The sequence below is a fragment of the Squalius cephalus genome, assembly GCF_949319135.1.
Source record: "Squalius cephalus genome assembly, chromosome: 1".
Lineage (NCBI taxonomy): Eukaryota > Metazoa > Chordata > Actinopteri > Cypriniformes > Leuciscidae > Squalius > Squalius cephalus.
In genome coordinates this window covers 63,882,576-63,903,769 of record NC_137122.1, presented here as the reverse complement: position 1 = coordinate 63,903,769, position 21,194 = coordinate 63,882,576, and the positions used below count along the sequence as shown (strand labels likewise).

Genomic DNA, 21,194 nt, shown 5'->3' with positions numbered 1-21,194 from the left:
GGAGTCCTGGAATAATCACAGACGTGCAGTTTCATCACCGGTCTCGAGTCCCACGGAGGAACTCCTGAAGGATAAGAGGAGTGACAAGAGAGAGGACCAGGGGTCTCATTTATAAAGCGTGCGTACACACAAAACGGGGCTGGAAACGTACGTACGGCAGTTCCCACGCAAAGGTTGTGATCTATAAAAAACAAACTTAACGGGAGAATGTGCGCACCTTTAAGCGAACTTTGAGCCGTACGTACGCACATTCTGGAGACAAAGGGAATTGGCGACACCGATGGTGAGCTGGAGTTAAGTGTCTTTTTGGTCACTTTTAGACAGAAAATCTAAAGAAAATTAAACATACAGAAAGATTATACAAATATAATTTCACTCACCAAGCCTGTCACTTGAAGCAAATATCCATCCCTTCTTAAATGTCCGCACCAGCGAGCGCGTTGGGCCGTTTAGTGAAACTGACGCAAATAACAGTTTAAATAAATAAAATAATGATTTAAACTATGTTTTACTTCTGATATAAACATTTATATTAAATATGCCATTCAAATTAATGGAGTTAAACACTTAAACATGAAATCATTACTGAGAAGATACAACATTTTTATATTCAAATTCAGTCAATAGAAATATTTGTTGTGGATGCGGTGTTTTTGAACACTTTTCCTCTGGCATGCTGTGTTTTAATGTTTTAACCACAGAGATAATTGCTTATCATGATAATACCAGATTGTCTGAGAAAATAGTTTCGTGCAAATAATGCCCAAGGCCTATCTGTTTCCATTAAAAATATAAATCAATTAAAAATACAATTCGGCCAGTGGAAAAGATTGAGAAAAACTTTCTCTGAAATGTATTTTACACTATTTGATTTATGTATTCAAAAACAAGGCAAGGATAGGCAACTACTTGATTTTTATTAATGTAATGTGTCTTGTACCGTTAAACGTTATCACGTGGATGAATAATCATATGCAAATGATATGCAGATGAGGATCTGCATAGTAAAACTAGGCGGTGTCAGCTCCATATATGGTTATTTCGGGGAGGAGACGCATTTGCGCAAAATCTTCCGCTGACTGGGATTTATAAAGTGAATTCTGCGCAGGTTCTGGCGAACGGTTTTATAAATCTGAATATTTTTTTGAGTACGCCATTTTTGGCTTTCGGGCGCACGTACACTTTTAGTAAGGTTCCTACGCACAGTTTTATAAATGAGACCCCAGGCCTGGGACACTTATGCTGGTGTGTTTTTGTTTATTCAGCAGCCACTTGTTTATTTTACAAGGCAAAAATGGCTCCTAATGTGAGTGCACCAACTTGGATGGGTTAAATGCAGAGTTACCATACTTATCCTTCACATCACTTTCACCTTCTCATTTTATGAACATGTTCCATTAAACAGTGGCAATACTTTACACAAATCAAAGATACCCATAATTAAAATCTTAAAATATATTTATTGCTTTAAAATATGCATTTCATGATCAATTAAAACGAAGCAATTTTACAACGGACACAGTAAAAGACAAAAATAAAAAGGTCAGAGAAGCGAGCCGGTGTGCAGGTTGTGTTTGAGGACGGTGCTGACGGTGAACTGAAAGGCGTCCTGTACGCTGGAGCGGTCCGTGGCGTTGGTGAAGTGAGGGAACACCAGCTTTCCTGAGGCGGAGGCACACGACACAAACTGATCCGTCACGTACTGAGCAGCGCAACTCACATCACGCTCAGGACCTGCAACACACACACAGTAAATCTAACTGTACTGTACAGACACTGAATAATAAAAGTATTAAAATTAATTCAATTCATCTTTGTTAGTGCAACAAAAGTGATTCTCATTTCTGTTTTGTTGTTTGATTAGCATTGGTGGTGACAAACAGCCGCGGGTTTATTAGGCTGCTGTCACTTTAAGACGAATGCACAGATCCAATATACTGATACACACCCGGTTTTGCGCGCACGTATCCGTTCATATGATATATTATATGCTTAAACTGACAGGACTTAAAAACACATGCAAATGATAAACTTTCACTCTATAATATATATATATATATATATTATATATATATAAGGGATAATGTAGATAATCTAACAACCGCCTCGCTCTACATTATCCCGTTTATTACATGGCTACCTACCAAATAAATCAAGTTATAACTTAGCAGCGGTCTGCTAATGCTAGCAATACTAGCAGTTGCAGTATTACAATACTAGCATTTATGGTTGTCTTAATTTCTTTGCTTTTAAACATTAAACCACTTTTATTTTAGCGGGAAAACAGCAGAAAGACCTTAAAGCTTCTTCAACAGATTTAAAAAGATTCTCATTACAAATTTGGGAAGATGATTGGCGCATGATGCGTTAACAAATACTAATTATAAGTGAGTCAAACACGCAGCACTTGCAGAGTAGCATTTACTGTGAATCGAAACTCTGAAACATACAGCAAGTCAGATTATATATTTATATAATTACATCACAAGCGCCGCGGTTCACACTCTCACATCCATGTATTGTCAAAATTCATAAAAAGTTACCAAGCAACAGGCGAGTAACAGTTTCAATGCCGATTTTTACTCACATTTGGCTCTTTGAACCCTGGCTAACATGCTAATCTGTGCATGAAATAAAGGTATTAGAAAATATAACATTTAGCAGTTTAATTTAGTAATTATTGAAAGACAATTTCACGATTTAACCCTCTGGTGTTCTTCGGACCAAATGGTCCCAAAATGTTTAAATAAAAAAATGTATAAAATCATAGCTTCATCGGAATGGTCCGAAATTTGGTGACTTTGTTGGTACTTGGTATATGAACACCCAAAAAAATTGGCGACAGGATTTGAATAGTCTAAGTGGTTGTAAAAAAAATAGTCACACTCAAGGTCTTCGGGACCAAATGGTCCGCCATAGGAAATGAATGGGAAATTGGCAAAAATGTGAAAATACAGAGTTTTTTTGTGCGTACAATCTACAAATCAGCCACGATCCAGAAAAAAAGCACACAACAGTGAAGGGGTGAATCTATAAAACATCAAGAGTGCAAAACAGACACACACACACACACTTTTATACACATACACACTCATAAATTCAGATTACATAAATCTATTTTGAATTTTTAAAAATCGCAGCTTCATCGGAATGTTATGAAACTAGGTGACTTTTATGGTATTAGGTATGTGAACACACAAAAAATATTGAGGTCATGATCCAAGCATGCTAAGTGGTCGTCACACTTTTCTGCTCTTTGGTCAAAAATGACCCCATAGGAAATGAATGGGAAATTGTCAAAAATGTGACAATACAGAGATTTTTTGTGCGTACAATCTCCAAATCTGCCACGATCCAGAAAAAAAGCACACAAAAGTGAAGGGGTGAATCTATAAAACATCAAGAGTGCAAAACAGACACATCCACACACACACACACACACACACACACAAACACACTTTTATACACATACATACTAATAAATTCAGATGACAAAAATCTGTTTTGAATTTTTAAAAATCGCCGCTTCATCGGAATGTAACGAAACTAAGTGACTTTTATGGTATTAGGAATGTGAACACACAAAAAATATTGAGGTCATGATCCAAGCATGCTAAGTGGTCGTCACACTTCTGCTCTTTGGTCAAAAATGACCCCCATAGGAAATGAATGGGAAATTTTCAAAAAAATGAAAACAGAGGTTTTTTGTATAAAACAAACAAACAAAAAAGACAAAAATAGTCTGAGAATCTGTTATTATATTTTAAAATCAACAACCTGAAAAAAAATTGGCCAATATGTGCAAAAATCACTAGAATTCGCAAGCCTTTCTACAGAAAGCTGTAAATCCACTAGTGGTAAAAATCTGCCATTGCGTGATAAAAATGCTCAGTGTGTCCACCAGTTGGCGCCCATCTCATTTAAAAAATTGCTTTCATGAGGCCTAGGCTTGACTCTAAAATGAAATACAGCTTTAATAAAAAAAATTACATATATATATAAAAAATTTCTATTATATTCAATGGGAAAAAATGGGTCATAATTATTGCATAAATATTAATTATAAATCATAAAATTATCTCAAAACACCAAAAAAGAAAAGAAATAATATTATAAAAAACAAGTAAAAAAAAAAAAAGATGATTTTTTTGTATAAATATTATTCCCACCCTCCCGGACCATTTGGTCCCGAAGGTCTTGAGTGTGACTCTGAAATGAAGGACACCAGAGGGTTAAATAATCATACAGAAACCAGATTGTGTAAAAGAAAGTTTACCTTTGAAGTCTGGCTGATAAAGTCGCAGATGTCTCCCAGAATACAGTATTTTCTCACCAAACAGATCAATTTTGTTCATAAATAAAACCTGAAAAAGAGTTAAAAAATGCTCATAACCAAATTCTGACCTACATTAATATAAAATCAAGGTTTTGTATTTACAACTATGTCCTTATTTGTATAAAATGCTGCAAATTCATGTAATTCTGAATTTTGCTCACACAAGTTGAAAAGTATTAGTTTAAATGTAGAAACGCTGATTTGTCAAATAGATGGGTAGTTGTGCACACATTAATAAATGGCACCAGGCCTATTCATTTATAGTTGATTGTGTGTGGGTTGTGAAATGCTGGAAAAAGTCTCAAAATCCAAATGAATCAAATGAGATCGACTCAGAAAAGACGTCAATGAATGAACGCGCGTCACCTGATCCACACATGCACATCTTTGTTGCTTGCACAAATTATGATACACTAATACATTTGTATTCACAAAAATGTCTGTTTGTACAAATTGCTGCACAATAATTCTCAATTTTGCACATGCAAGTTGAAAGGCATTTGGTTGTGGATAGTAAAACACACCTGCAACATTTATCAAGTTCATGGATAATTGTGCATGCATTTATTAATCATTTTGAGACTAAATTCAACCCATATCCCACTGGCGTGTTCGTGAGAAGAGCGACAGGATCTCTGGACTAAACATAACATGATCTTCTAACGAATCCTAATTCTTGGATGCAAATCCTCATGTTGTTCCAAACCGGTGTGAATTTCTTTCAAAGCTTTGGAACAACTTGAGGGTGAATAAATGACAGGATTTTCATTTGTGGGTGAACTTAACAGAATTAAGTACAGAGATGTCAGATGCACACAGGTTTCATGGTGTAGGGCCTGAAGTGCAGCTCACCAGTGAAGCTCCTTTGAAGAAAGCACTGTTACATGTGGAGCTGAAGCACTCCAGGCTTTCATGGAGACGGTTCTGTTAAAAAAAAAAAAAAAAAAAAAAAAAAAAGTGATAGAGTTACAGAGTAGAGTTAAATGCTCCTGTCCTCTGAAGATCCGGCATGTTTCTCACCGTGGAATGATGTTCATCAAGGTTTTGATCGTATCCACTGAGAGCCACCATGAACAGCACGGCCTGGACATTGTCAAAATAACTGTACCACTTCTTTCTTTCTGAACGCTGGCCACCAACATCGATCAGCCTATAAACAAAAGATTATTTACACAGAAATTAGTCAAATGGTCTACTTCACCCCAAGAGTAGTAGAGTAGCATTATGGTAAAATAACTTAAAAGAATAGGACTGTATTTGTCTGCATAATTTGTATAGACATCACATATGAACAATAAATCCCTTTGAGAAAACCGCACAGTAAGATCCTCCTACATATACAATGAGCTGCCTTTCACTCGCCTACTACTTTTTATACAATACAACAGCCTGTTCCTCACGAAGAGCGATCATCATGTGACTAGCACAGAAGACTTGGGACTGAGTGCATGTGTCTTAAGGGCAATTATTTTGCTGTTGATTATTTTATGTTATATCCTCTTTGGCGCTAACAGACCCTGGGTCACTGCATGCTTTCTTTGTATAGAAATAAGCAACAAACATTCTGATTAACACCATCTGTTATGAAAATTAAAGTGAATAATAGGAAATAAAGAGAATTTTGGGGTTAACAATGTTCGAAGTCGTCCTACAACCTATATTCAATTTGACCAGATCCATAGGAACGAATCTGCAATGAATCACTCTCAATTCAAATTGGGGCTCAAGATCCTACTAAAAGAGCCCTTATTGAGAATGGATGAGTGGGAGGAGGTTTCAAAAGCTCCTCAGAAGATCGTTCAAATATTTCCCAAGCAGTTTTAGTTCATATGCGTGGCAGTGCATCTCTGTAAAGAGCTGGTGGTGATCTGAAACCACTGAGGAAAAATGGAAAAAGGTCTTTGCAAAATTTGAAACTTTGTTTCTCATCTTGGTCTTTGCAAGCGAACCACTAAGGTTAACATCGGACGGGCCATTTTAAATATGAAGCATGACAGCTATGATAATATTGTAGAAATGTTTACCTGTAGAGCGAGTTGTTGACTCTGATCTGGGTTTCAACCACACCACGGGTCCGCACTCGAACTCTGAGAACATCTGTTTCAGTGGGGATGTAGTTTGGTGCGATGATACGACTGATGTTCTCAAAGAAACTAGAGATGTGGCACATGTAACACAGAGGGAAAAACACAAAACCAGACAACGCGCTTAGTTCAATTTCACACACATTTTGACAACTCTTCAACAAGAACTTAACTAATCCACACCCATAAACAAAGGCACTAGAATTAGTAGAAATGTTAACGTTCTCTTTTTTTTTATTTTACCTTTGCTTCTAGCTTGTGTACTACTCCAGTTTATGTAAAAACGGTTTGTAGTGCACATTGCCAAGTATGACAAGTCACTTGCGATGATCTTCATTTATAGTCTCTTTTGGATAAAACTGTCTACTAAATGAATAAATTTAAGACAATATGGATTCTAAAAGAGTTAAAATCCAAAGTTAAAATTGGAAAAGGAGTTGGTTAAAACGAAGATTTCATTCAGGAAAGTAAATTACTGGAAACAGTTTAACATTCTACGGCCTCGCTGTGTATTGATACAAAGACAGAGAGGTGGTAATATGGTGCGTTCAAGTCATCTCGTAAAGATCGTGTTTACGAGTTGAACGCCACCTCAATGTCGTAAATACGAGTGGGAAGCTCGGGATTTTCTTTAAGCCCCGATCTTTACAAGTTGTGGTCGTATCAGTGAGAAACATGGCGGAATAACACACTACTTAAAGGTATTTAGCAGTGATATTGTCAGGCTTTGCTATTTACAGCAAAGTAAGCTATGAAGGCATTATAATATAACACTGTAATATGTAACGATAAAGTTTGCAATGGCTTCATAAATTAATTTAAAACAAAAAAAACCAAAGTACACCTGATGCACATTTCTTTGTTCTTCATTTTCTAAAACTAGAGTTTAAAGGGTAACTAAACCCTAAAACAACTTTTTTTAGTTAATGATCTCTTTATTAGTGCTGTTCATTGACCACGCCCTTCGCCAACATCGTTGGCATCGGGAGTTAAGAGTTAAGCCAGCGGCTCGAATTGATAAGGCTCTGGCCCTGTGTCCACAGCCAATTCACCCTCCTCCACTTCAGGTGAAGGTGTGGGAGAAAAGTCCTCGACTACAAATGACCGCTCTGTTGCAAAGCTACTGGCGTCACTCTCCATCTTTGAGAGTCTGACAGCTGTCAATCACTCCGTCACTGCGGGTCTCAGGTGCATGCCCCCCCGCTCAGCCCCGCCCTCCTCTGTCTCCGCTCAGCCCCGCCCACTTTTACAGCATTTTTCAAATATTGCCAGTGGGTGGAGTCAGGCTCTGACCAGTGGGAGGAGTTACACTTTAAGAACCTTACTGTACTTTTGTGTAATTCAGAGACTGTACACCACCAGTACTCACTAGCGAGCGGAATCGTTGAGCTGGAACTCGTGTCCTCGGGCCACTGCGGTCCTGAAGCCCAGATCCCCCCAGAGACTGCAGAACGCATGAGCCACGAACGGCAGCAGCTCCAGATCCGCTCCCACACAGCACTCGCACGACAGAACGGCACGCGCATGACCCTGAAGCACACAGGACACAAGATCATCATCACTCGCAAGACAGAACCGCACGCGCATGACCCTGAAGCACATAATGTTACTCTTAAAGGGTTAGTTCACCCAAAAATTATATCAGTAATTACTCTCCCTCACGTTGTTCCAACCCCATAAGACTTTCGTTCATCTTCAGAACACAAATGAAGGTATTTTTGATTAAATCTGAGAGCTGTCTCACTCCTCCATAGGCTAATTGAAACTTGCCGGCCCAGAAAGTTAGTAAAGACAATGTTTAAAATAGTCCAAGCTCAACCTTAAGTTTATTAAGCGACGAGAATACTTTTTGTGCGCAAAACAAACAAAAATAACGACTTTATTCAACTATTCATGTTCTTCTGTGTGTGCTAATTTGTGGGGCTTTGGGGGGGAGATAACCCCCCCAATATTTAAATCTATGCATTACAACCCCCCCCAATATTTATACCATGATCACATGAAAAATATGCAGACCCAAACTTCAACCCCCCCAATGTTCAAACCAAATCTAAGCCCTTGCTACACTATCTCAGATTTAATCAAAAATATCTTAATTTGTGTTCCGAAGATGAACAAAAGTCTTACGGGGTTGGAACGAAATGAGGGCGAGTAATTACTGACAGAACTTTCATTTTTGGGTGAGCTAACCCTTTAACCCTCATCCTTCCCTCGCGTTCTGTAACAAATCCTTCCCTCGTGGGTCAAAATGACCTGAAGCCCTAAAACTAAACTTTTTTTTGTCCAGAAAGCTTATTCTATTTCATTTAATTATTTTTTAATGCAATTTTTTTTTTTTTTTTTTTTTATTTACCTTTAAATTACTAGATTTGACCAATAAATATTTGTAAGCACATTCCTCACATTCTTTCAACTTAAGTTCAAAATAACTCACAATTTCATGCATAAACCTTTTAATTCAGCTCAAAATATCTTACATTGGGTGTCTTTGCCGACCTCTTGTGGAAAAATAATAATATAACATGATATTTCATGACTCTTGCCACTAGATGGCCTTATAGCTCTATATGGAGCAAATGAGCTGTTCCTCTGGGTCCTAAAGTCAGTTCTCTCTTCAGTGTGCATTCAGATACACATGTAGACATTACAAAATAGTTTTTTGGTACAGTTTTAGCATTTTTAGTTTGAATTTTGCGCATTTTTAGGTTTTTCTATGTGTACTGAAGCATTCCTTGCATCCCATTCATTCCTAAGGGGGTCAAATTGACCCGCGAGTGAAGGATTTGTTACTTTTTTTAAATTCAGCCTCAAACTCCTCAAATACATTCAATTTTATTTTGTGTATTTGTGGTTGAAGTGCGGCAAAAGTCATCATGAACTTTTTTTTTTTAAATAAAAAAAAAGCCAGAGGGAAGGATGAAGGTTAAATTGGAAAATGGATCATATTACGTCAATAACATTTTTGCAGCATTCAACTCACCCATATCATTAGTTTTGGGTACATTGTTTAATAATGTGAATTACAAATGGTCACCCAGTGTCAGAGGTCATGGTACATCCGTACCTACATTCCCTTGGCAAGGATATCGTTGCTTGTATAATATTTATATAATATTCTTGCAATATTCTCCTACAATACTTTGGTTTGGAGAGGTTAGAAACATATAGTGGCAAGATATTAATAAGACAGTACAGTATTGGGGTCTAATAGAGCTGCTATGACCAGTTATGAAAAACTAGTCTGTGTGCCTGACCTTGTTCTTCTTGTTAGACAGATTAATACGCAGCATTCCCATGCCATGCAGCACAAACTTCAGGGATGTCAGCAGGTTATCCAACACAGCAGCCTGTACAATTAGACAAAACAATAAACCTAAATATCAAACAAAGCTTTTGGAGAATACAACATAGCTATGCAAAATAAAGGACTAATCCTGTAGTTACAGCAGAGTCGAGTACGGTTTATGGATCATATTATTATACAAGCGTGACACATGTAAAGCACAGAACATGGCCGTTATCCTCAATCTGAAAAGTTTAATTGAACATGCTATTATTATGTTTAATATCAAACATTGCTAAAGATAGAACAAACGCTAAAGTTACGTTTATCATCAAATGTTTCTTTGTTATTCATTTCACAACTGTTAAATTCAAGATATGAAATCACTATTGGGCTCAAAACACAACTTTCTTACTCATATGTTCTTTAACATTTTTGATAGATGTAATATGCGAGTTACAAATTCATGTGCGTATCACGTGTTGTGAATTAGGCAGAAAGTTTTCATGAGAAGTTCAAATGTGCGTATTAATTCTAATAGTGTACGCAATTATTAGTGAATGAGACGCCATTTTGGAAAGTATTCATGTCAACACAGTGGGTTATGTCTTAAGTAAACATGCCGTACACAGTTGAGAAAGAAAAAGAATGTGTAACGGTATATCGGATCTGTGCATTAGCTCTTAAAGTGACAGCAGCCTAATAAACCGGTGTCATTAAAACAAATGACGAAGGAAAATCCCTCGCTGATCTTGACTGAATAACTTAAGGATAACTTTTAATAAGGATTAATCTGGATTTAATGTATACAGTAAGACTATGCAGTGTTATTTTACATTTGATTATTACATTTTTTGTTGTAAGTTATTACTTATCTGAAAACCGCTGTTAGTACATTGTTTGTAATTATAGTTTCTTTGTTCTTACTGTATTGCTGACCGTTTACTTGTCTTATGTAATAATTCATGTTTTTAGATCATCATACTTGGACTTCTGCAATTCACTGTATAAATGCCACTTCATTGGTCTAAAATGCATCAGCAAGACTTTTTTTAATGGGCCTCCATAAATACACTCATTTGTATTTGATTTCACTAGTGAATTTATCTTTCTACTTCCTTTGCCTCGACTTATATTTGATATGATGTTAAAGCACATTGGTCAGCTGTCGCTCTTTTAATAGCGCAAAGGTAAACTTATTTTGAGGACTTTTTTCTTACATTAGTTAACCTAGATTTAGTTTTTGCTGAAGCAACGATAATTGTGAAATTTCACTGATATTTAAAATTACTCGTATTGTGAAATAAGAAATATCGCCCAACAATAATAGTGATTTCAATATTGACCAAAGATTATGATTTTTGCCATAATCGAGCAGCCCTAAGTTCTAGTGTTGAGTCTTACGCAAAACAATCAGACAAAGAACAGATAACCATTACCACAAGAACCTGACAGAAACCAACAGATAACCATTACCACAAGAACCTGACAGAAACCAGTGAACATAAGAATGCATGTTTTGGCATCATACCCCACCAAATACTAAATGCCAAGGCTAACGACTGTCATGGTAATGAACAGATGAACGCCGCACCTTGAAGCTGAGGAGCTCTTGCTTGTTAAAGCCATGGCTGTAGATGATCTTCATCTGCTTGACTAATGTGCTTTTGCCGCTCTCTGGAGTGCCTATATGTTTGAAAGAGAATATTGCAGAGCACAAAGCAATATATGAATAAAGTGCCAATGAATAACAGTCCAAACCATTAGATAAATCAGCCTATAATTAATAAAAAAAAAAAAAAAAGTAATCTCAGCTTCTGATTTCACAAATCAGAATTGTGACGTTAAAGACTCAAGGAAGGGTTAACAAAACCAAAATTGCACTGTGAAAAGATTTTACAAATCACAATAGTTAAGTTAAGGACTCAAGAAAGGTTTAACAGATTAGTGTGAATCATTTCATAAATACAATAGTCTTTGATTGAGCCTATATGTCCTGATTAGTAGAATAATTAATATTTTAAAATAGGGAGTTATGCTGCATTCCAGATCAGAATTTGATTCATACACTTTTGTTGTCCACAGAGCTTTTTTTTTTTTTTTTTTGCATAATCCAAAAACCTATGGAAAAACTCCTATTGGGTTTTTGTCAAGGGAACCAGTGTGATGCGAACTGCTGGTTGTAAAAAACAAAATGTAACATTAGACATTAAGTTTATGTAATAATACCTTCGTTTTTGCTTTTCAAAGCGATTTATGTTGTTTTTATTCAATTTTTTTAAATATAATTTACACATAATTGTGGTCAACACGTGACCATTATGTCTGAACTCAAACACCTGTAATTCAGTTATTGCTGATGAACCCGATTGCGCGTGCATTATTTTTATTATTATTATTTGCGTTATTACCCAGAATGAGGACTCTGTGCGCGTGCAGTTCGCGCTCTGTTCGCACACTCTGATTGAAGGATGTTTTCTCTTCATTCCTCGGCTTCACACACTTCTGCATCGCCGCGAGACAACCCTATAGAGATCAACGACAACTCTACATCAACTACTACTCAAGTCAGCATTGCCTTTCTTCTCCTTAAAGCAGAACTCCATAATGCACTTACCCGGAGGGATGTTGGAAAGTCAAAACATCGAAACATTTCTAAAACTATAGAGTTAAAATCGTGTTTAAAACGCCAGATATTTGCGGTAACCCTCGCGCACCACACCTGTTCAGACCTGCGTCTCAGGGACGTGACGTCACAGGACACAATTGGAGAACTTTTTAAAGTGACTTGAAACGGAAGTTGCGATACTTTTTTACTTTCTTATTGTGATGTTTATCCTCGAGTGAAACGGCTTCTCGAACAAGAAACAATGTACAGTTAGGCGAGGTTTGATTTTGTCCATCGGAGATTGAATGGTCGAATATAAACAGACCATTATAGTTAAATTATTTGTATGATTTGTGTGGAATTAATAGTATGTCATATTAATGTAATCCTATTAAACCAGACAAGTAGTAAAAACTGCAGTACCTTGCAATTCCAAATGAAAACATTTTAATTTTAGAAAAAAAAAAAAAAAAAAAAAAAAAAAAACACACACCATGATGTTATTGATGAGGGTGGGTGATATATTTTTGGAATTATGAATTATTTATACTTCAAAGTATTTAATTTCCAAGGACATATAAAAATACATATACATTACAAGTGTGCCACAACACAAAACTTTCTGATTACAATAAATAAAAAATGTAAAATCATGTGCTAATATCCTCCGACAAAAAAACAACTTTATTTATTTTTACATAACCAACCAGCATAATGTAATAATTACCTGCTTAGAAAATAACAACATCCAATTAACAACCTTTTAAGTTTTAAATAAATTAAAATTAATTAATAAATAAAACTTAATGAAAGTCAGTTCAAAACTGACTTAAATAATCCCTGAAACCATTATTATAATGTCAGAGAGAGGTTTCTTGTTTCAAATATTACCTAGTTATTATTAAACACTTTATATAACATGTCACATTAAAACAGTTAGTTAGGTTTCAGAGTGGTGATTTTTTTTTATTGAACTAAATTAGAGCATTGTTGAGTCCTTGTTTGAGGTGACTAGTTTATTTTTAAAACAGATTTTATTTTTACAAAGAAACATTGTGACAAACTTTGTCATCGCATGGGTGGGGGTATTTATGCTGCTTGAATCTTTGTAGAAATAGATCGACTTAGACGACTAAGCATTTTTTTGTTTTAAAATGTAAAAAAGTCTAAAGTATTGGAACAGGGACTGTTTAATAAACAATACACTCTAGGTTAGATTGAAACAAAACTTTATATAGCTTCTTGGAAGATAAATAGAACATATGATGTTATTAAAACTTTAAATATTTAATTTAAACAATCTTTTCATTTTGAAAGATCATATTTAAACAAAAAAAAAATTCAATTTAAACTACAGTATTTGTAAGCCTTTCATTTACAGTATGGATATCATTGCATAAGGAACGACTTACTTCTCAGTAACTTCTCAGAAAAATGTAAGATGTTTTTATTTTTTATTTATATGTTCATTTAGCTAAACTATAATAATTGTTTTGCTTTTTATTTTGATATGATGTTTATTTTTATATTTTGCCTGTTATATATAATTACATATTTTATTTATTACCATCTTCTTTAAAATAGAGAAAAGTTCCTTTTATAGAACCAGTGTGTGTGTGTGTGTGTGTGTGTGTGTGTGTGTGTGTGTGTGTATTCTAATTCATTATGGTTTGATCTGTTCAAATAAAAGTGTTTATTCCTTTTACTTATTTCTCACTTGCTCATAGAGAGGGGGAGCAGCCAGACATGACCCTGTGAATGAGTGTGGAAGAGGAGGAGGATGCCACCAGTCACAGATATGAAACGTCAAAATGGGCCTCGGGAGTTTGAATTTGCGAAGTCAAAGTTCAAAATGAACAAAGCTCATATTAATCACCAGATAACATGGTGCAACATAAATATCTCAAAAATATGCAAAAGTCTGGAGAATATGATAGGTCAAAGTTGAGGGAGGTGTCCCGCGTAAGTAATTCTTATTTGTAATACTTACTTGTTCAAGCTTGACAACCTTATTGCCTTTTTGTTTATTTTCTAATATATATTTCTAATTACAGATGTGTACACAGATTGCATTGTTAAAATGGATGCTTATAAGAGAGCATAGATCTGAAACTGCGGAGACTGTGAAGGGTTTTGATTACATTACCTCAGTGTACTGTCATTCTTAAAAAGAAAACAAAGCGTTTTTATGTGTGAATATGAATTAAAATGTGTTGTTTTTCAGAAAAGCTGCTATTTCAGACAAACTAAAATCAGAGTTTTGAATTGTTTTTGTATTTGGTAAAGCTGCAGGTCACTTGTTCTAGTCGACCTGATGCCATTTTGCACGACTTCTAATTTCCTTAAATCTTTGCAATAGAGATGTTTGCATGATCACAATGGGAACCACAATAATCTACAACATATACAACATACATGTGCCCTAACACACCCTAACCTAACCCTAATTGCACACTGGTTGTTTGCTGCAAATAACAATATCAGTGACTACGTGATGTTCAATGTAGCTCATAGAGTGCTGTATCGTGACGACAGACAAGAGGATAAAAATGGACACTCATGATGAGGATATAGTCAAAGCTTTGAAAAGGTAAACTGAGAAGTCAATGAAATTCTAATGCATATCTATACAAATTATAATACATATATTCCAACATGGATACAAAATGTTAGTTAATCATTAATATGTCTCAATTTGTTAATTATGTATCAATTTCTGCACAGAAGATGTTGTAACATTTATGGAAGATCTCAGTACTTCAGTGTTAATGCATTACAGGGATCTTTCTATCACAACAGCTGAATTTATTTTTATTTAGTTCATTAATGCTTCAACTTCATGCATATTTAAGTCAGTCATGAAACTACAGAAAAAGCAGTTGTTTAAACCACTTTAATGCAGTAATTTGATTGCTGTTACAGCAGATATGTTGATCTGCTTTTTCGTCAATCCCTTTCTTAATCAATGCAGAAACACTATCGCAACTGCTGAAAGTGAATATATAAACTAACAAAAGTCAATGACCAAGAGCCCAACTAAAGCAAACACTGATCACCATAATCGTGACCATGACGAAAAAACATTTAATAAAACATCAACATCAAAACCTCAATAAGAACTTCGGTAGACATATGACAGAAATAAAGTCAAACTTTAATCACTTAATTAACTGCAGTTGCTTCAGTGTTACGTTAACACTCTTTAGATTGGACCCATATAGATATTAGAACATTAGTGTTCATTTACACTGAGAGATTTTGCTGTGAAGAATGTTGAGTTGTTAATAAAAAAAAATAAGTTGAAAGAATGTTTCAGGAACATCATACTGACCTTAAAAAAAAACATTCCACGGACATTTAAAAAACTGGACATTCCATAAGCAAAACAGAATATTTGGGAAAACATTCTTAGAACAAAACTTTGTTTGCTGGGATGACAGATTTTTTCTTTTTGGATAAACTATCCAAACTATCCACAAGAATGTGACATTGAGGAAATCCATCTAACAAAAGAGCCATCCTGAAACATGTTCCTTTGTCCTTTTGAAGTCAGGTAAAGGAAATACAATTCTGTTAAAAATAATAAACATAAAAAAGGGTTTTTAAGAACATGTTAAAATGCGTGTTTGTTAAATAGCTTATCCTAGCTATTCATTTTTCTCATACAGTTTAATTTGCTGGAGTACTTTACAATGAAAAAAAAAAAATTCATATGAGGATTAGCCATTGATTATGACAGATATATATATATATATATATTAATAATTTATCACGAATACATGTTAGGACAGAAGACTGTAATGCTCTTCCAGTGGATTCAGGAGTGTTGCTTTCCAAGCGAAACAGGACTCTGGACTTGCATGTAGAGGTAAAGGTCATGTAAGTCATCTTGGTTTCTTCCTCGGTGAGTAGATCTGATCAGACTGATGATGAGGAAGGACATGATGAAGAGGTCCTTTGAGTGTGGAGAGAGGTTCACAAAACAGATGTCACACACCGACACAATCTCATGGCAGGTCGTAATTATTTTACGTTTTGGCAAACCGGTGGCTAATAGGTAAGAATTCGTGCAATCTCATATGGTCTGCTTATGCCCCATCACTCTCAGAAAAAAAGGTACAAAAGCTGTCACTGGGCCAGTACCCTTCAAAAGGGTTCTAATATATACCATTTAGGTACTAATATGTACACGTTTGGTACCAATATGTCCCTTTGAGGGACTCAAGTGCACTCTTTAGGTACAAAGGTGTACCTTTTGAAAAGGTACCGCCACAGTGACAGCTTTTGTACCTTTTTTCTGAGAGTGTTGATGGTTATGTTTGAGGTGTGGATTGCTTTTTTCCCCTCAAAATTGTATGTTTTCATACGATTCACATTGCATGAATTCACACGAAATCGCCACCTCGTAAAATAGTTGCGTTTCCCCATGAGATCGGGTTAAACACACAGCTCCCAAAACAACACGTGCTAATTCAGCAATAAAAGGTGCTTCCAGCTGCTGGTGTTGTGATAGTATGTAAGTCCAGTATGTAGAAGAAACATTAGAAAAGAGTCAACTGCATGTACTGGGTTTTGTTAGTCTTTGAGGATGTGTTTCCCCCCTACAGCACAGCCTGTGCCCTCTCCTCTTCTTGTCGCTTCATGGCCTGGATCACTGCCATCTCTTTGGCCTCCTTTTTCTGGTTTCTTGCCTCAAACAGCAACCTGGCAGAAACAAGAGGCAATAATACTAGCGTTGCATTGTTAATTGCTGACAGTGTTTGTCCATTTCAACATCTCACATGACCAGCCAAATATTACTTGCTTTCTATTGTTATTTTACTCAAACCTGACAGTGCATTTCTACAACTTACTTTATAATTGAAATGTTTGGAGTTTTGGAAGTATAGCCACAACATTTTATCATTAAACATGACATAAAACTACTCCTGTTATGAGCTTGTACAGTACACTCTAAAAAATGCAGGGTTGTTTCAACCCAAATTTGGGTCAAATATGGATAAACCCAACCATTGGGTTACATTTTTTAATAATTTTTTTTAACCCAATGGTTGGGTTTGTCCATATTTGACCCAAATTTGGGTTGAAACAACCCTGCATTTTTTAGAGTGTAAGCTGTTATACATACCATAGGGTATGGCCAAAACATGACTGAAAGTAGTTTTTTTGTTGTTGTTGGAGATGTAATATAGGCACTTTAACAAAGATACGAGTTGCAAATGTGTGAAACTGAACTATTAAGTGCATTAAACATGTTTCCAATTGATATATGGATACTGAGATATGAATTGAAATAATTTTGTGTCATAACAACAGCATGTTATAGATGCAGTCAAAAGAGCTTATCTTGTTTTGAAGCTGAAACGGTTAACCTGTATCCACACTTTGGAGCACAGACCAAGGGCCTTGTGTACAAAACGTTCTGTAGATTTCATCCTAAAAGTGTGCATACGCACAAAAGCTAGATTTTGCCAGAACCTGCACAAAATTCTCTTTATAAAACCCAGTCAGCGGAAAATTGTGTGTGCATGCATCTCCACCCCATCTCCTCCCCGAAATAACCAGATATGGAGCTTACAAAGCCTCGTTTTACAATGCATATGCATTTCCATGCATATTCCCATTCCCAATGTGATCCTTGACGATACAAGACATTAGGAAAATATGAGATAAGTACTATGCCCCGCCACTTTACATTACTAAAAATCATTCAGTATCCGTGACATATTTTAGAATAAATAAATCAAAATTGTAAAACATTTAAGTGAAAGTTTTCAGAGAAGAGTTATTCTCAATCTTTTCCACTGGCCAAATAGTATTTGTAATTGCTTTAAGCAAATCAAATGTATGCAGTTTTGCCAAGAAGGTAAACATATATATTAGGATGTTTATATAGGCTATTTTTTTAATGGAAACAAATAGACCTTATTTTTTGCAGTGTGAATAATTGTCTGACTCAGCGTGTCACTGACAAAACATTTAAAAAATAAAACGTGCATAACTTTTGATTGATGTGTGTTTGGTCAAGATTTAATAAGTGTGCATTATTACAGAGACAATTGCAACACCTGTTTTTGATGATCCTCTGCACAATGTTGTCAGTGGTGAGACTGTTTCCACTATCCACTGTCCGCAATATTCCCATTTTCCTGGGTACCTGTGTGTGGAAAACATGCACAGATGATCAAATGTTGTCAGTAATTGTGCTGTATTTTGAGTAATGATTGATGTTTCACTCACAGCATATGGGTCTGATCCATCTCTGTCTAGAAACACTTCAGTTTCGCCATGGCACACCAGGTCTACCTACACCATGAGGACAGTGTATTACTCTATGGCCACATTTACACAGGCAAAAGGTAGTCTCAGTCTCAGATGGCATGACTGCACTGTAAAACTTTGACTTGTAAATGAATGGTGTTGGCAGTTCTTTACTATAATCTACAGTATATTGCTCTAAAGATCCCATGCACTAAATTAAAACTCAAGTTAATTCATTTCATTTGCAGACACCGAATGCCTTAAACTGATCAACTGCCATTAGATTTAAAAACTAATATTTATAATGCGAGCATACTATTATTGTGAACTTATTTCAACTCTTCAGCAAAATGGTGACCCACAAACAGTGCTGCCAGTATATAACTGTTTTTTTTAACTTACAATTGTAGTGAGATAATTAAGTGAATATGTAAGTGATGATTATGAGCATTAGTGATGAACACCTGCTGTTAACAAGCAGAATCACTGAAGGAAAGAGGAACAACAAGAACAGAAAAAAGAAGAGACAAGCAGAAACACAAAAACTACAAGTGACTTCCAGCCATTACACATTACACAACCAGTATTGATGTTTGATTGAAAATGTTTGGTTTAATGTCACCATTATGGAGGATCAGTTGTTTTAGTTGGGCTCTTGACCCTTAACTTATTTGTTATGGCGAGAAAAAGACGGTGGTCATTGAATGCTGAATGTTATGACAACCATCAAGTAGTCAATTGATTCACTGATATCATCCAGTGTTTAATCCCTTATCAAAAGCGTTGCATTATTAACAGACTTAAATTTTACATTACCACTACTGTGAAACAACAGCAAGAGTTCCAGCGGCAAACAGTTATAATTAAGAATTTTGTTTAAAACACACCATAGAGCTGCAGCCTCATTTAACACATGAATCTCAGCAATGGTGGCAATATAAAAAGATCATTCAGCTGATTAATTTATTCATGCTGCAGTGCATGTTGGGAGTTTTGTACTATTCTGGTAACCAACATGCATTGCGACATGAAACTTTTGATTGTCACCATTGTTGAGATTCAAATGCTGATTGTTGATGTCTGTGTGTTTAAGTCAACAATGTCTGTGTGTTTTGCACTATAGAAATCAGAAATTAGTTTTTGATAATTTCTTGGCTTTTTCTTGCCTTAATAAATGTGTTTTATAAACTCGCTGCCAAAGAAAAACTAACGTTAAAGAGTCAAGAGCCCGACTAAATCTAACAATGATCATCATAATGGTGACTACACACTTTATTATTTTCAATAAAACATCAACATCTAAATCTCTGTTAATTCTCATCAAGAACTTCTGTACATGTATGAAAGAAATAATGTTAAACTGGTTTGTAAACTGATTTCACACTTGGTGTGGCTGGAAGTCAGTTGTAGTTCTTGTGTTTCTCCTCGTCTCTTTTTTTCTGTTCTTGTCCTTCAGTGATTCTGCTTATCAGGTGTTCATCAGTGTCTCAATTCACTCACTTCTTTTCATTCACTCTGTCAAGGGGACTATATTAGTGAACTAATGTAGGGAATAGTGAATGAGGGTATAAAGGGTGTGATTTGGAAAACAGCCTCTGAGTGTCGACTTTGAGCGCTGTTAATTCACCGTATATTCCTGTAGGCTACTTTCTAGAAAATGACAAATATTACCCTGAATGCATTGTTTTCTACAGTATATTACTGTTTTAATGGAAAATGGTATGATAACGTCAGAATATGGCCATCTTTTACAGCAAGGTTTTACAGTGTTGTCGATATGGTCTCTGTCAAAAGCAGGTCTGACTAAAAGTCAGAAGTCAAATTCAACACAAGAAGGGGATACCTTAAAATGGTCCAGTAAGTCTTTTGTTACAGCATATGGTGCTCCTATAACAACCTCAGAGACATACTGAGAGATTTGAAGACAAAAGAAAGACATTTATATTACACAATTCATTTCAAGACATAAACAGGCATTACCTGCGATCAGATCAAACACTCACTCGACAGGCCAGCACACTCAGAGTCCTCTCATGGATGTTCATGATGGGATAGTTTTTTCCCTTGTAACGATTCACCTCCTAGAATAATAGTAAAAAGCAAACAAACATGCAGTTACTCCTGCTTCTAACACATCTCTCCTCTAATATTACTGAGCATTATGCTCAACTGAGAAAATAATTGTGTGTGTGTGTATATATATATATATATATCTCCCAGATAGCAACATTGTGACGGCCCAGATCCGGCCCACATCTGGCACATGTGTAAAGATGATCCGGCCTACATGCGGCGTGGAATGATGGCACTTGTGATAAGTGAAGCTGGTAATGCTGTTTGTGGAGTTGTTTAATCCTCCTCTGCTGAGATCGTCACAGATTTAATGTCTTCTTTTCTCTTCAGTTGATTTCATCTAAGGCTGTGTCTGAAGTCATTTGGAGTTCTTGTGTTTCTGCTCGTCTCTTTTTCAGTTCTCTTCTTTCCCTCAGTGATTCTGCTTGTTGCTGCTTGTTCGGCTTATTAAGGCTGAGATGACTCCATATTTAATATACACAGGTTTTGTGGCTCAGATAAGGTCCAGTTCTGGTTTATTTCTTTGCTCTTGGCTGACATGTGGCATTG

General features: G+C 35.8%; 2 protein-coding genes across 3 annotated transcripts in view; both read right to left on the bottom strand.

Annotated features, from left to right (window-relative positions):
- Positions 1-1,519: 1,519 nt before the first annotated feature.
- On the bottom strand, positions 1,520-12,467 carry LOC307172919 (guanine nucleotide-binding protein G(o) subunit alpha-like). 2 transcript variants are annotated; one of them, XM_079895676.1, is made up of 10 exons: positions 12,321-12,467; positions 12,115-12,229; positions 11,298-11,389; positions 9,675-9,767; positions 7,790-7,950; positions 6,361-6,489; positions 5,357-5,486; positions 5,189-5,260; positions 4,277-4,364; positions 1,520-1,734 (listed from the first exon to the last, which is right to left on the bottom strand). In XM_079895676.1, the coding sequence occupies exons 1-10, from the start codon at positions 12,354-12,356 to the stop codon at positions 1,544-1,546; spliced, it is 1,107 nt and encodes a 368-aa protein (XP_079751802.1). In that variant the 5' UTR covers positions 12,357-12,467; the 3' UTR covers positions 1,520-1,543. The 2 variants fall into 2 exon arrangements, with proteins under 2 accessions (XP_079751802.1, XP_079751803.1); XM_079895677.1 differs by lacking the exon at positions 11,298-11,389 and having other exon boundaries at positions 12,321-12,463.
- Positions 12,468-15,171: 2,704 nt separating this feature from the next.
- The window catches only part of LOC307155351 (ethanolamine-phosphate cytidylyltransferase-like), a 33,219-nt gene continuing 27,196 nt past the window's right edge, over positions 15,172-21,194 (bottom strand). The window contains exons 9-13 of the mRNA XM_079865956.1: positions 20,576-20,653; positions 20,416-20,481; positions 18,552-18,617; positions 18,380-18,468; positions 15,172-17,015 (exon numbers count right to left, since the gene is read on the bottom strand). Of these exons, the coding sequence (XP_079722082.1) occupies positions 16,913-17,015; positions 18,380-18,468; positions 18,552-18,617; positions 20,416-20,481; positions 20,576-20,653 (402 nt within the window). The 3' untranslated portion in view covers positions 15,172-16,912. The remainder of the gene's footprint in view (positions 17,016-18,379; positions 18,469-18,551; positions 18,618-20,415; positions 20,482-20,575; positions 20,654-21,194) is intronic.